The sequence below is a fragment of the Dendropsophus ebraccatus genome, chromosome 12, assembly GCF_027789765.1.
Source record: "Dendropsophus ebraccatus isolate aDenEbr1 chromosome 12, aDenEbr1.pat, whole genome shotgun sequence".
In the NCBI taxonomy this organism is placed as follows: domain Eukaryota; kingdom Metazoa; phylum Chordata; class Amphibia; order Anura; family Hylidae; genus Dendropsophus; species Dendropsophus ebraccatus.
The window spans coordinates 59,941,755-59,957,202 of NC_091465.1; the positions used below are offsets into that span (position 1 = coordinate 59,941,755).

The 15,448-nt window shown below is 41.9% G+C and overlaps 1 protein-coding gene across 3 annotated transcripts in view; it reads left to right on the top strand.

Annotated features, from left to right (window-relative positions):
* Positions 1-5,403: 5,403 nt before the first annotated feature.
* Positions 5,404-15,448, top strand: part of POU2F3 (POU class 2 homeobox 3) — a 94,165-nt gene continuing 84,120 nt past the window's right edge. For 2 of the 3 annotated variants that reach the window (XM_069948556.1, XM_069948559.1), the window contains exon 1: positions 5,404-5,524. In XM_069948556.1, coding sequence (XP_069804657.1) covers positions 5,497-5,524 — 28 coding nt within the window. In that variant the 5' untranslated portion in view covers positions 5,404-5,496. Of the gene's footprint in view, positions 5,525-5,706; positions 5,728-15,448 lie in introns of those variants that run through there. The other variant, XM_069948558.1, reaches the window with a different exon arrangement.

Here is a 15,448-nt window from a genome sequence, read left to right on the forward strand (position 1 = left end):
TGCAATGGCTCTCTCCATCCTCTGCTGCGTGCACAGTCACTGACATTGAAGAGCGGAAGAGGAGATCTGAGCTCTAGAACCCTCATTGATAACTGCATGTATCATCACTGTCATTGGTACTGTAAGCGATATTTACTGATACCACTGACTGTGTCCTGGTCCCTGTGCCGCTCACTGCCTTGGGCTCAGTCCTGCACACATGGCCACTTGCCTGAAAATCAAAGGGCCATTGGGTCTGCACCTATTTCTTCTTTCAGCAATCCTGTTCCACCTGTACCTATTTAATGTTGCACCGCCTGTTCCTCTTTGAGCATTGTTGGATCCTTGTGTTCCTGAGCAATGTGTCAGGTCAGGATAAGTGCATGCCCTGTATGATTGTCAGTATCTGGGTGGTCAGCATAACACTGAATAATGCAACTGCAGTGCAATTGTAGCCTTGTGTATTTTATTAGTGATTAGAAGATCACATGTGAAATTGTGCTTATTGAACTAATAAAGAGTGTAAAAAAGTAAGTAATAATGTCACCCCCCCACACACACACACAAAATGTAAATACATATTTTCCTCTTACAAAATTAATATTTATACAAAACGTTAAACAAATGTTTAACAACACATACTAGTCACACATACAAAACAACACATACTAGTCCAAATGATAAAATTATCTAATTTCTTATCTCTCACAGTGAACAAAAAAAAAAAATTTACTAGAATTTCTGTACATGGTTAATCTGCTGATGAGGAAAAATACAGAAGGCGACTAATAAAACTTTAAAAGTTAATGATTAAAGCGTCACTAATTTGCAACTTAATAATTATATATTTTTTTGTTCTATCACCAAATTCCAAGATCTATAATAACTCTTTTATATTTTCATCCACATCGCCATATGAGGGTTTATTTTTTGTGGGACAGATTGTTCTTTTTTATAACATCATTTTGGAGTTTATATAACTTAAAGTGTCACTGTCGTTATATTTTTCAAAATCTAAATAAAGAGTAGATGCCATATAAAGAAAGTTACAATTTACATTCATTATTTTTTTTTGTTATGAAGAACACAGCACTTCCTGTTTTCTGACTTTTTTTTCTCAAAGAGTCAGAAAACAGGAAGTCCTGTGTATCCCAGGACATCTGAGCGATCACAGAGAGAAGGCAGTCATGTGATTGATGGACACATTGAGCGGGGACTCTCTGTACTGGCCGGAATTCCTGTGTTTAGTCTGTTTTTTCCCACCAGCACAAGTCAGAAAATCTGCCTTCTGGAGACTGGACCTGGATTTCTGGTTCAGCTTTGGTTCTGGTTCTGAAGTTCAGCTTTGTTTTACAGCATGATCACAATAAAAAAAATAATGAATGTTTATTGTAAACTTGCTTTATTTCATATCTATTGTTGATTTAGATTTTGAAAAGTATATAAATGTAAATAAGGGGACTTAAAAAGTGTAAAAAAAATAAATGTCCCAAAAAAATGCCCCAAAGCCCCTCCCCCAATAAAAATCTAAATAACCATTCCCATTTTATAAATAAAACACATAAAAATAGTACAAATAATTAGCTTATTATATTTTGCATAGTTGTCCGATCCATTAAAATAAAACAATATTATCCCCACACGGTGAACGGTGTGAACAAAAACGCCAAAATTATTGATATGAAAAATGTATGATAAGGGATTTACACGTCCGATCTACACAGATGTGTTACTAATAAAAACTATAGAACATGGCGCAAAAAATGACACCCCATATAGCCCCATAGGTACAAAAAATAAAAGCTTTATGCAAGTCACAATAGGGCCATTGTAATCACACCTATTTGCAAAAAAGAAGTTTAACCGTTAATACAAATAGTAAAACATTAGAAAAGCTATATAAACCTGCGTACGGCTGTGTTCAGACTGACCTACAACAAAGATAAAATGTCAGTTTTACCATAAAGTGCATTATGTAGACACGGAAACCCCTTTAAAATATGTGGAATTGCATTTTGTATTCCAATTGCACACCATAAATCATATTTTGGGGGTTTCGTCATTAATTTTATGTTAGATTGAAAGGCGCATTACAAAGTACACCTGTTCCTGAAGAAAAAACAAGACCTCTGTGTCAATGAAAAGAGTCCAGCTCATAGACTTTTGCTATGAGTTTGTCTCATCACGTGACAGAGCCAGGAGAGAACCGCGCTGAGCGGTTCATTCCCCTGATCGTTCAGAATCTGAACACTCAGACCTGGACCTATCAAAACATTTTCTCTCTGACATGTCAAAAGTTTTTATAATGACACTTAAGTGACATTCAAAAATTTTTAATGTCATCATCTGAATTTTCTTTTGTGATCCGCGCCCGCTAACCTGTGATATGTTGGAGTGTAGGAATTAGTCTATTATTTGACCCTTCTACAGATTCTACAGGAGTGGCTGCCATCACTTCTATGCCTCTCACCTAATATTTGTAAGAGACTTATGCCTTGTATCTTGCACAATACCATCAGGTGGGAGTTACATCATTTTACCTTTTTTTTCCTTTAATTTTTATTCAATTTTTTTCAAATGACAACACATATGATGACATACATAGATGAATAAAAATGTATATTAAAAGCATGTATCATGCAGACATATATAAAACGCAAGTATAAAATAAAGCAATGTAAACTGGCAGTCGATCTGCATCTGTTACTTGTGAGTTTACATCATGTGTCAAATGATATTGACCGCAGCCAAAACTGTACCATATGGCAAAAAACAATATAAGCAAACGGGGGGTGTTTACACAAATGATGTTGAGAAGGCTCTGGCGTGTGAAGGTGATATAGGTGAGCGGGGGTGGGGGAAGGGATAGGGTAGAAAACACATCTTCAACAGAACTGAGGATGCCATAAGTGACTTCTTCTGAAGCTTTTCTAGCAATGGGGACCCTTGATGGGTTCGACAAACGTGCACCTCTCCATATAGTTATTAGCAAAGTTCTCCCTGCCTTGTTTTGTGGAATGATAAGGTCTCTTCCTCATCAAATGGCAAAATATGACAATAAGTACATTGCACCTCTCTTATCCAATATGTTAAAAGGGAACACTAAATGAAGCTGAGAAGAGGTTTAAGGAAGAGAGAGAAAGTGCGGGAGTTATTGGGTGGAGATTTTATCTTTTTTTCATATGGAAGTCGTCTGCACCATGGAGCACTGTCAGCTTTATTCCAGAAACCACATAGACAAGACTGGACATAAACAACACAGGACAGCAGAGCAGTAACAATATCAATATAACCAGCACCTAAGGCTAGTAGCTGAAGCCTTCGATAGACTACATGGGCATCAAACATTGAAAGGCAGGGGAGTATGACCAGCCCTACCATGCACAATAAGGCTCCAACTACATAAGTTGCAAAATGTTCCAACTACATAAGTTCCGTATTAATCACGGCCGTTGTAACAAAAGCCGTGATTACTACGGAACGTACGTAGTGCTGCCTTCTAAGGAATCCCGGCCAGAGTTTATACACATGGTAGACACTCCGGCAGGGATCCCTAGCGGCATTTAGTGAATAGCGGCAGCAGAAAACCTTGTCATTTCACACTGTGTGAACGGGAAATTCGGATGCGGACGCACATGGATGCGCCTGCATCCAGGGCTGTATTAACAGCTGCTGCTGTCCTAGGCACTGAACCTGAAGACACTCCATCTTTACGCACCTATTGGCGATACCAGACCTGACCAATACCACCATACCCCCCACTCCCCTGGAAAAGACACCAGATTTACTGGAAAGTCTGAACGGGAGGAGGGAAACTAAAAAAATAAAAACAAAAAAATGTGTTTTTTCTGTCCCCCTGCAAGGTGCTGCCCTAGGCACCGGACCACGGGTGCCTAGTGGTAAATACGGCCCTGCCTGCATCCGAATTCAGCGGCAGTAAAGATCATCTGGCCGGTACTGCAGTACCAGCCGGGATGATCCTCTCTGACACCGGCCATTTCATGTGCTATGGCATAGCAGTGATCAGTGAGACCAGTGGACTCAAAAAGTGTAAAAAAAATAAATGTCCCAAAAAAATACCTCAAAGCCCCTCCCCCAATAAAAATCTAAATACCCCCCCCCCCATTCCCATTTTATAAATAAAACACATAAAAATAGTAAAATTAATCAGCTTATTATATTTTGCGATGTGCATAGTTGTCAGATCTATTAAAATAAAACAATATTATCCCCGCATGGTGAACGGTGTGAAGAAAAACGCCAAAATTATTGATATTAAAAATGTATAAACCCCTCAAAATATGCGGAATTGCATTTTGTATTCCAAATTCACCCCATTAATCATATTTTGGGGGTTTCGCCATTTATTTTATGTTAGATTGAAAGGCGCCATCACAAAGTACACCTGTTCCTGAAGAAAAAAACAAGACCTCACATGGCCCTGTAGATGGAAAAATAAAATAGTTATAGCTCTTAGAAAATTGGCGTGGTTAAAGCTGCACAGAAACAGCGCCGAGAATGAAGGTAAAAGACTTTCTTCCTCAGCGCCCTGTGCACAATAGGGGGCTATTAGGTTAGATTTGTCTGACCTACAGATAGTTCCCTAATGGCCTAAATGTCAGCTAGTCAGTATGTGTGCGTCATTCTCTGCGTGTATATGAATTGGACTTAAATGCACACCACACTTTTAGGCTATGTTCACACTACAGTACGTATATTTGAGGCTGTATGTTTGAGGCTGTATAGCAACCAAAACAAGGAGTGGATTGAAAACACAGAAAGGCTATGTTCACATAATGTTGTAATTGAGTGGATGGCCGTCATTTAATGGCAAATATGTGCTGTTATTTTAAAACAACGGCTGTTATATTGAAATAATTAACCGTTATATGGCGGCCATCCACTCAATTACAACATTATGTGAACAGATCCTTTCTGTGTTTTCAATCCACTCCTGGTTTTGGTTGCTATGAGGACCAAATACAGCCTCAAATATACATAGTGTGAACCCAGCCTTAAGTTGTATTCCGGTATGGAAAATGACCTTAACATAGTCCTCCCATGTTCACATATTTCCAGTCTATCTTAGTGACAGACAGCGCAGACATGGTGTGTAACCCCCTTATGTCATTACCATTAGCAGTAGTATTTGTCACAGCACTTTGTATAAATTCTCCATTCTGTCCTCTAGGTGGCAGTGCTGGCAGGCATCAGGCAGCCCAGGTGGCAGGTACAGAGCGAGCAGAGACAGGTGTCGATCTTACAGATGGGCTGTAAAGGTGCCCAGCTGCCAGCTGCTCCCATCCCTGCTTCCTCCTCTCCTAGCTCAGTCATGCTATGCAAATAGGTGCTTTGCATTGGCCTCCAGCCAGAAGCGCAGGATGTTGGCTTGCATGGGAGAGGTGTGGTGGCTTCTTTAAACTGGAATTCTGTCTGCCCTCATAGTGCCAGCATCTGCCACCTCCATGCCATCCTCAGCAGGCAGCCGAAACAACAACAGTCCTGCAATCCAGCAGCATGGTTAATGTGGAGTACAGTCACCCAGGTACGCGCACCGCTTATCATGCCTGCACACTGACTGATAACCACTGGCACAGTGCCCTCTGTGGGCACAGTCTGCTTGATATGCAATGCACTCACTGCAACTTGTTGTCTGACACTATAAACTTTAGTAAAACAAGAAGACATGACCGCTTCTATCTATATGTCCTGTGTAATACAGAGATGCCCCCATCCTGCCATGTATAGGTGAGAGGATGGGTACAGATGGGTTATGTCCATGGCATTTCTCTGTTCTGCACAATAATAGTAGTAACATTGTAATATGACAGTGATGACAGTATTATATGATTATTGTTAGTAGTAGTATTTATTACAATTATACACTTTATACTAGATTATAAGATGACATATGCATGATAACTTATTAATATTAGTTATCATTATTATAAGGCTATGTTCACACACAGTATTTTGGTCAGGATTCTTCAACCAAAACCAGGAGTGGGATGAAAACACAGAATGTCTTCAAATCTTTCCATTATAATTTTGCCCTGTCAGTTCCACTCCTGGTTTTGGTTGAAAAAAGACTGACAGAAATGCTGACCAAAAGACATGGAAATACCATGTGTGAACATAGCCTGATACTACAGTTGTTACTATTCTATGTTGTAGAAACGTGGGTAGATAGTGCTGTATACATAGGCACCCACTCAGATCTATAAAGTCTAATAGCCTAGCCATTAGAAACGTTTAATTGCTTGCTCACAGTCTGTCGCCTCTTACATTTATCTTACATGTCTGCTCCATGGTGTCTCTACAGTCAAGCACTGTCAGATGTCTCACTATCTCACTGTCTCAATCCAAGCATGCACCTCTATGGGGGGAGTAGTGAACTTGGATGTTGTTTCCATTTTTAATTCTGAACACGTTTGGCATATTCACAAAGAGTAAGCTGTCATGTACCTATAGAGCCACATGCATTCAGTATATGCCCAAATAGTGTCCATATGGCTTATGCACAGTTATGAGACAGCATCTATATGTATTTTTTTTATTGTATAGAAAAGTTGAGTTGGCTGTGCATATATATATATATATATATATATATATACACACAGTGGTACCTCGGTTCTCAAACTGCTCTGAACTCAAACTGTATTTTCAAGGAGAGTTTGCTTTGGTTCTTAAACTCTTGCTTGGTTCTCAAACACTTTTTGGGCCCCCGATCTTGAAGTACAGTAATACCTCGGTATTCAAACAAAAATTTACCTGGAAGTAACCACCATATAGGACCTAGCCGAAAAGGTATTTTCAAATTTTTTTCCTCCTCATTACCACCATATAGTGACTGAATACCACCTGTTACAAAGAAAACCACTAAACAGAGACCAATATTACACCTATATATTGTGACCCATACAGAGGTAGAAACCATCTCTGCACAGACTCTGCTAACCATATAGTCTATTACAGTAAAAAAGACAAATTTGGTCAGCTCTCCTAGAACACCATTCACACTAGACAGGAGCACGTTGCTATGGCTGAAGTCGCAAACACACAAAAACACAGAAAAATGCAACAGCTTACCGCAATGGCAAGATACAGACCCATTACAGACATGAAAAAAGTTAAAAGCAGCGCCCCCCCAACTGCCCCAAAACTTCCCCACCACGTTACCATTATCTAGTCTATTACAGTGCAGTTATATCAAGTGACACACAGGTGATGTCTTCTCTGACTGAAGTTGAACGGCACAAAAATCTCAGGCTCCTCGATTTTCCAATGTCCCCTCACCTTTCCCCATCTACACACACCCACCATCCATAGTAGACCAAATGGTAATACTATCCCCCTTAATGCCTTGCACAGTAGGAGTAAGTAGAAAGGTCCCCTATTAGGTAAGTAGGTTGGTGCCCCCTTTAAATAGGTTGGTCCCCAACATTAAGTTGATAGGTAGGTCCAGCCCATTAAGAAGGCATTTAGACAAGTCTCCCTATTAGGCATATAAATAGGTCCACACCATTAGGTATATAGGTTGGTCCCCAATAAGAAGGTAGGTCCCTCCATTAGATTAGTCCCCATTGGGTAGGTAGGTCTACCATTAGGTTCAGTAGGTTGGGGCCCCATTAAAGGGGTACTCTGGTAAAAAAAAAAAAAGTTTTTAAATCACCTGGTGTTAGAACGTTATACAGATTTGAAAATGACTTCTATTTAAAATGATCCAGTCTTCCTGTACTTATCAGCTGCTGTATGTCATGCAGGAAGTGGTGTATTATTTCCAGTCTGACACAGTGCTCTCTGCTGCCTCCTCTGTTTGTGCCAGGAACTGTCCGGAGCAGTAGCAAATCCCCATAAAAATCCCCTCCTGCGCTGGCCAGTTCCTGTCTCAGACAGAGGTGGCAGCAGGGAGCACTGTGTCAGACTGGAAAGAAAACACAATTTCCTACAGGACATATAGCAGCTGATAAGTACTGGAAGATTTAAGATTTTTAAAGTGAACTAGTTTTACAAATACTGGCACCTGATTATTTTCTCTGGCCTACCTGTTAAAGTCAATAGGTACCACCATTAGGTTGGTGGGTCATTCCTCTATTAGTCTCCCAGTAAGTTACATGGTTAGTATGGTTGAAAAAGACACATGTCCATCAAACTTAATCAAGGAAAGGGAGAAAAGTAGGTAGGTAGCTTCTCTAGTGGGATGGTATGTTCCCCCGGTAGGTAGTGTGGTAGCAAAGCTGTGGTAGCAGACATTTATATCTACCGTGTACACAGTTTTGTAACATGCTGGATGCTGAAAAGATATTAGTATCTATGGAAAATAATTAGTCGAAAAGGTATTTTCAGATTGTTGTCCTCCTCTTCCTCCTCTAGGGGACTTTAAGTTTCTGTATGTCTGGAAAAAAGGAGAAGTTAGGCTGGGTTCACACTGCGTTTTTGCAATCCGTTTTTTTCACCCGTTTTTTGCAAAAAAAAAAAAAAAAACAAAAAACAGATCAAAACGGATCCGTTTTTTTTGACGGACACAAAAACGTTGCTGACACTATTTTTTGTCCGTTAAAAAAACGGATCCGTTAAACGTGTGCTAAAAACACAGTGTGAACCCAGCCTTATACAGATGTAGTCTTGTTACATGTGGTGCCAATGACATAAGCCAGTGCTTTGCCTCCCAGTGTGGAAGAATTTCTGGCACAAGAGCGGTAGTAAATCTGGGCCTAAAAATGGTGGCTCTGGATACATCCATTGGCAGGTTTGTTCTTGACTTTCTAATCCCTCATCCAACAGACTACATAGCCACCCAGTACTGCATTTATAGTGCCTGTTACCTGGAAACTAAAAGTCAGTGTAGTACTGTGATGGGAGGGATGGGAGTGATCGGGGGTCAGGCTTGGATTATAGGGCGGGCGCTGTCTTATGGTCTCATTGGCGAGGATTCCCTCTGCTGCCAGATGTGTACAGCACATAGTCGGGGGATTGCACATTTCTGCCACCTACTACTATGAATGTCTCCTCCATGTACCAGACAAGTACATAATACTGTCATATAACATTTTGTCCTTTATGGAAATGATTTATTAGCTGGGGCATCCTTCCAAGTCAAGGTCGGGTAAACGGAAGGAAATTGCTCCAAAAGGAAACAGTTTATAATATTTTCACTTTATGTGTAATTTAAACAGCTTAAGGCTATGCTCACGTCATGCCAGTGCCTACATTTGGTATCTAGGAAGGTAAATTATCTGAGCATATAGGTTTGGTGTATCCATAGCCAACAATAGAAAAGATGAGTGCCAGGAGAGTGCCCTTATATCTGACTGGTAATGCTGTGCTCACATGGCTTATACTGTATGTACTGTATACTGTATGTCTGACACTGTGTCGGGTGTACACAAAGAACTCAGAGCGAAGAGAGAATAACTGAATGAGGATTATTGCTATAGGGCTAAAGATACACGGGACAGATAGTGATGGATGGGCACTGATGACTGATATACAGCCTACACTAGATTTGCAGATCTCTCTGCCAGTTACATATGGCACTTTGCACATTCCCAATAGTAACATATAGTACTAGGGATTTCCTACACACGCAGTGCTCTTGGATACTCTTCAAAGCAGTTCTAAGATGAAGCCTCACTTTACAGTGCTGCTGTCACTTTAAATACAGACATATCACACAGATCTATGCGATTAATGCCAGCACCGCTCCGTATGACATGCCAACTCCAGTCAGGTATAGAAAAACCTGTATTCTTTATGTTCAGGTGTGTAATGGAAGAGAGGAAATTAACCCCTTAAAGTGATACTGTCACCCCCCACTCTATGTGTGATTCTCCACATTATTCACAAGTTTAGATGGTGCACTTGATATATATCTGTATATAACTTGTCTGTGTCTCTGCTGTAAAATCATTCAATTTCATTGGTGGACAGTGTCACCTAGGCGGGACTTCACAGCAGCTGGGCCCTCCCCCCCAAGTCGGCAGATGGAACCTAACTGCCATGAAGTCCCGCCTAGGTGACACTAGTCATGGATGAAATTAGGCGAGATTAAGGGGGTGACAGTATGACTTTAATGGCCTGTGATAGAATTACATTATAGCATGTGCTGCTTACTGTACTGTATCCGATATATCCCATAATAATCTCATGGATATTTCCACCTACCTATGAGATGAGCAGCAGGAACACAGCTGTTAGAAGCCGCCATGTTCCTGACAAAGTCGCCAAGATTATAAAAAAGTTTGCTCCAACTACTGGTAAACTGGTAAACACCTGAGGACCTCACCACATACTTTGCTTTTCCTATATACTTCTTTTCCCTCTGGTATAAGGGTAGGGGGTTAACCTCGGTTAAAGCCAGTTGCAGTAGATCTCGTACTATTTTTTAACTTTCCTGTACTCCTAAAATCATAAAAAAGTTTGCTCCAAAGTGTCTGGTCATTAAGAACCACAGCGGTTCTTCCTGTCTGTATGGGTATCTATATTATTTATATTGCTTCACACTGCAATATGCCATTACATTTATAATGTCTGTTTACTTCTTTTGTGCAGGACTTAAAAGTGTGGAAGACCACGTTTGAGTCCTGCACAAAAAAAAGTATCCATCCGGCAGATCAACAGAAGGTAGTTACAAATTGACACCGTCCTGCCCATTCAAGTCAATGGAGCGTCGGCCGTATGCCAGACTGCATGTCAGCATCCTTTTTTCATTGATTCCTGACATTTAGCGCAACGTGGAGCTGAAAACGTAATGTGAACATAGTCTAAGGTGTATACCTAAAGAGGGGTAATTTAAAAAAAATTACATGTACTTACCTCCCTGACTCCCACACTGCCACTATTACTTTGCTTTCCAGCTTCGGGGATGTGATGCAGCAGCTCAGCCAATTTTAAAAGACACTTACCATGTTTTATATTTGTACATTTTCTAAATCAGTTTACTTTAAAAAGCACCAATTAAATGTACATTATAAAGAATAGAATAATACATCATGGCTTCTCCTTGTATATTATGAGATTATTTAAAAAATAATGATTATGATAATTTGCTAAGTTTTGAGGTATGGAAACCCTAGCAATGTCTTTCTGTGTTCTCTATTCCCACAGCGCTGCAGTCATTTAAGGTGAAGGCAGTGTTGTTGGTTTGTTAGGTGCTGAGCACGAGTCATCTGACAGTTGTTAGTGTTAGGCTATGTGACATGCATACATTCCCAGTAATGGTGAACTCAGCTGTACAAGATAAATATAACTTTGTATAATAGTTGTCATAAGTCAACTGTGTAGTATTCACCAGAGGTGTAGCTAGGCTCTCCTGCACCCAGGGAAAAGATTAAATTTTTGCCCCCCCCCCCCCCCCCCCCCCTGTATGCTCAGTAAGCACAAGGGGACCAATGTATCTATATATATTTTTTTTTAGGGTACAAACACACTTGGCGTATTCGCAGCGAGAAACTCGCTGCGGATCCCGTCCCTGTTTACTCAATGGCAGACAAACTCGCAGCAGGGATGTACATCCCTGCTGCGAGTATGTGCGCAGCCCGCCCTGTTAACCCGCCGGCCGCTGGAGACTATACATTACTGTACATCCCTGCTGCGTGTTTGTCTGCCATTGAAAGTATAGGGCCGGGATTTACAGCGAGTCTCGCTGCGGATACACCAGGTGTGTGTTTAGCCTTAATGAAGTTTAGATGAGCGATTCGGTCATCTCTCATGGCAGCACTAGTGTGGTGTTCACAATATGGGATACATAATGTCTGTGTACCTGGAATGTTCCCATTTAAAATTTGGTTCCTAAGTACCTAAACGGAGGCACCTGCTGTCTTTACCTGTGGAGGCGCCGTTGTCTCCGCTCCCTGCTGTCTGTACCTGTAGAGGCGCCGTTGTCTCCGCTCCCTGCTGTCTGTACCTGTGGAGGCGCCGTTGTCTCCGCTCCCTGCTGTCTGTACCTGTGGAGGCGCCGTTGTCTCCGCTCCCTGCTGTCTGTACCTGTGAATTATGAGGCGAAGCTTCCTGATCTATCTCCAGTGTGACACCCAGTGTAATGTGATCCTATGGTGCCCTCTCCTAATGCACAGGTACGCTCAGCAGTAGAGTTGATCAAACTTCGGGAAATCCTTGGTTCGATTGAACTCGAACACTCACGAACCTGCTGCATTAGATTCTTAATGCCTTCCCAGAAGGAGAAGAGTGCCCGGGTACTGGAATTCTGAAATTCAGCCTAGGTAATAGGAATTCCAGTCGGTACCCAGGCACTCTCCTCCTTCCCCATGGACCGGGAAGGCATCAGCAATCTAATGCGGCAGGTCTGTGAATGTTCGAGTTCTATAGAACCTAGGATTTCCTGAGGTTTCATCAACTCTACTCAGCAGCGGAGACAACAGCAGTAACACCTCCAGAAAGGTATCCCATCACCAAATTCAATACAGAAATAATTTAAAAAAATAACTCTTGTATCATGGTCACTGTATATACAGATACAGGTGCTTTATAGATTGGTGTAGGGAACCTTGGCTCTCCAGCTGTTGCAAAACTACAACTCCCCATCATACATGGACAGTCAAAGCTAAAACTTTGGCTGTCCAGACATGATGGGAGTTGTAGTTCTGCAACAGCTGGAGAGTCAAGGTTCCCTACCTCTGCAGATAATAGGTAAGGTTTATATAAATGTGATATATATATATATATATATATATATATATATATATATATATATATATATTTGGTTAGGGCAGTTATTAAGCTGTTAAGTATAGAATAATGTACAACCAGAAGAGATACCTAAATAGACATTGGACCCCATCTCTCTTGTGTGTCTTCCCCCCCCCCCTCCATCCCAAACAAGTGTCACCCTGTCCCCCCCTGTCCCCCCCTCTCCACCACTGATTGTCCTCCCATTCCCACACACCTGTATCTTCTTCCTCCTCCTCCATAGTGCAGTGTACATACAGGACCTGCGGTGACATCATAGTCACATGTCAAGGTCCTGTAACTTTGCTGTACTGTCTCCAGGCTGCTGTTTAGCCCTAATTTGCGCAAAATCACGTTAAAAATTGCCCCGTCTCCCCACACTGACAGAGGGCAGGAGGCTTCCAGCCTGCCTCATCCACTGTCATCCTCTCTCTGCTCCCTGTGATGGCACCCCCTCTGGTCTCGGTACCCGGGGCAGCTGCCCCCCTTGCCCCCCCCAGCTACGGCCCTGGTATTCACAGTCAGGTTTAAACATTTTTATCCCCTGCAGACGTCCCCTGAACCCTGAAAATCTGTCATATAGGGGGATTTATTAAAGATGTGCCTGGCGTACATTGGGGGAAAAGCGCACTTTTTTGCGCAAACCACTTGGTCTCACATCCATCAAATTTTCTAAGGCATAGGACTCTCTAGACTCCTCTCCTCCTCTCGTCCCACCACCTGCCCTAGTGACCCTATTTCCTCACACCTTGTCCAGTCTCTCTCTCCTTCTCTCACTACTTAACTAACTAAAATCTTCAACCTCTCCCTCTCCTCTGGCATTTTCCCGTCTTTCAAACACTCCGTCATCACTCCCTTACTGAAAAAACCCTCCCAAGACCCCTCCTGTACAGCCAATTATTGACCTGTCTCTAATCTTCCTTTTATTTCTAAACTCTTAGAACGCCTGGTCTATTCCCGCCTAACCCGCTACCTCTCTGACAACTCTCTCCTTGACCCCCTTCAATCTGGTTTCCGTCCTCTCCATTCTACAGAAACTGCCCTTACTAAAGTCTCTAATGATCTCCTCTCCGCCAAGTCTAAAGGTGACCATTCTATGCTCAATCTCCTGGATCTATCTGCAGCTTTTGAAACTGTAGACCTCCAGCTCCTCCTCACCATGCTCCCCTCTATCGGCCTCAAGGACTCTGCTCTTTCCTGGTTTTCCTCCTATCTTTCTGACCGCTCCTTTAGCATATCATTTGCTGGTTCCACCTCATCTTCTCTTCCCCTTACAGTTGGGGTTCCTCAGGGATCAGTCCTGGGTCCTCTCCTTTTCTCACTTTACACTTTACCGATCGAACAAATCATCAGCAAGTTTGGTTTTCAGTACCATCTCTATGCTGATGATACCCAGCTCTATACCCCCTAGACAACAAGCCCGCTGCCTTGGGGTTATGTGAGACTCTGATCTGTCCTTTACTCCTCATATTCAATCCCTTTCACGCTCCTGTAATCTGCATCTTAAAAACATCTCTAAAATCCGTCCCTTCCTTACTGTCGAATCTTCTAAAACTCTCATTGTCGCTCTGATTCATTCCTGTCTAGACTACTGCAATTCCTTACTAATCGGCCTTCCTTCCTCTGAACTCTCTTCTCTACAGGCCATTCTCAATGCAGTGGCCAGACTCATCTCCCTGTCCAGCCGCTATACCGATGCCTCTCCCCTATGCCAGTCACTACATTGGCTCCCTATTAAACACAGATACAATATAAACGACTTCTGCTCACCCACAAGGCTCTCCACAGTGCTGCACCTCCCTACATCTCGTCCCTCATCTCTGTCTACCATCCTTACGCTCCTCTAACAACTTAAGACTTACAACCACCTTGATCTGCACCTCTCACTTCCATCTCCAGGACTTCACCCGAGCTGCACCAGTTCTATGGAATACATTACCCAAGACTGTCAGACTCACCTCCAATTCACAAAGCTTCAAATGTGCCCTCAAAACACATCTGTTCAAACAGGCTTACCAGGTTCCCTAAATTGATCCCCCCCCAATACATACGCCAGGCATTTAAGCACTTAGACCTGTGCATGCAGGCATTGGTTGGTGACTGGTTTACCCACCTTTACCTGCACTGCCTTATTTATGAAAATGGCCCGACCATGCTAAAAAGGAAGGACTTTGCCCCTCTGCCATTTTGTCTCGTATGGATAATTATATGTAGATCTCTGTAATGTCTGATTTATGTCTGTGTGTACCCCCAGAATTGTAAAGTGCTGCGGAATCTGTTGGCGCTATATAAATAAAAATTATTATTATTATTATTATTATTATTGTTATAAGGCATGCGCCACTTAGTAAATCTGGAATGTGGCATGGGGTGGGACTTTATGTAATACCGGCCTCTTTGTGGAAAGCCAAATAAATGTACATTACTAGGAAAGACTTTGACAGAATTTCTAAAGAATTTAAAGCCTATAATTTTACAGTAAAAAAAAAGTGAGTAACGTTCAAGACCGTTGACAATCTTCCCAGGAGTGGATGGACCAATGGTCAGACCACACAATGTGCAGAAAACTGTAGAAAACTCTAGACTAGAGCTTCATCTCCGACTCTTCATTCTTCAGAGGCTTCAGTTAGCATGTTAAATGTTTAAAGTCATGAGAGCAATATTAGAAAAAGGCTGAACAACCATTACTTCCAGTTACTGCTTCCACTTGGTTCTACAAGCTGGTTTGTACTGGGGTGTACTCGGTTGATCACAAATTGCTTTTCTATTTTGGCTCATTTTT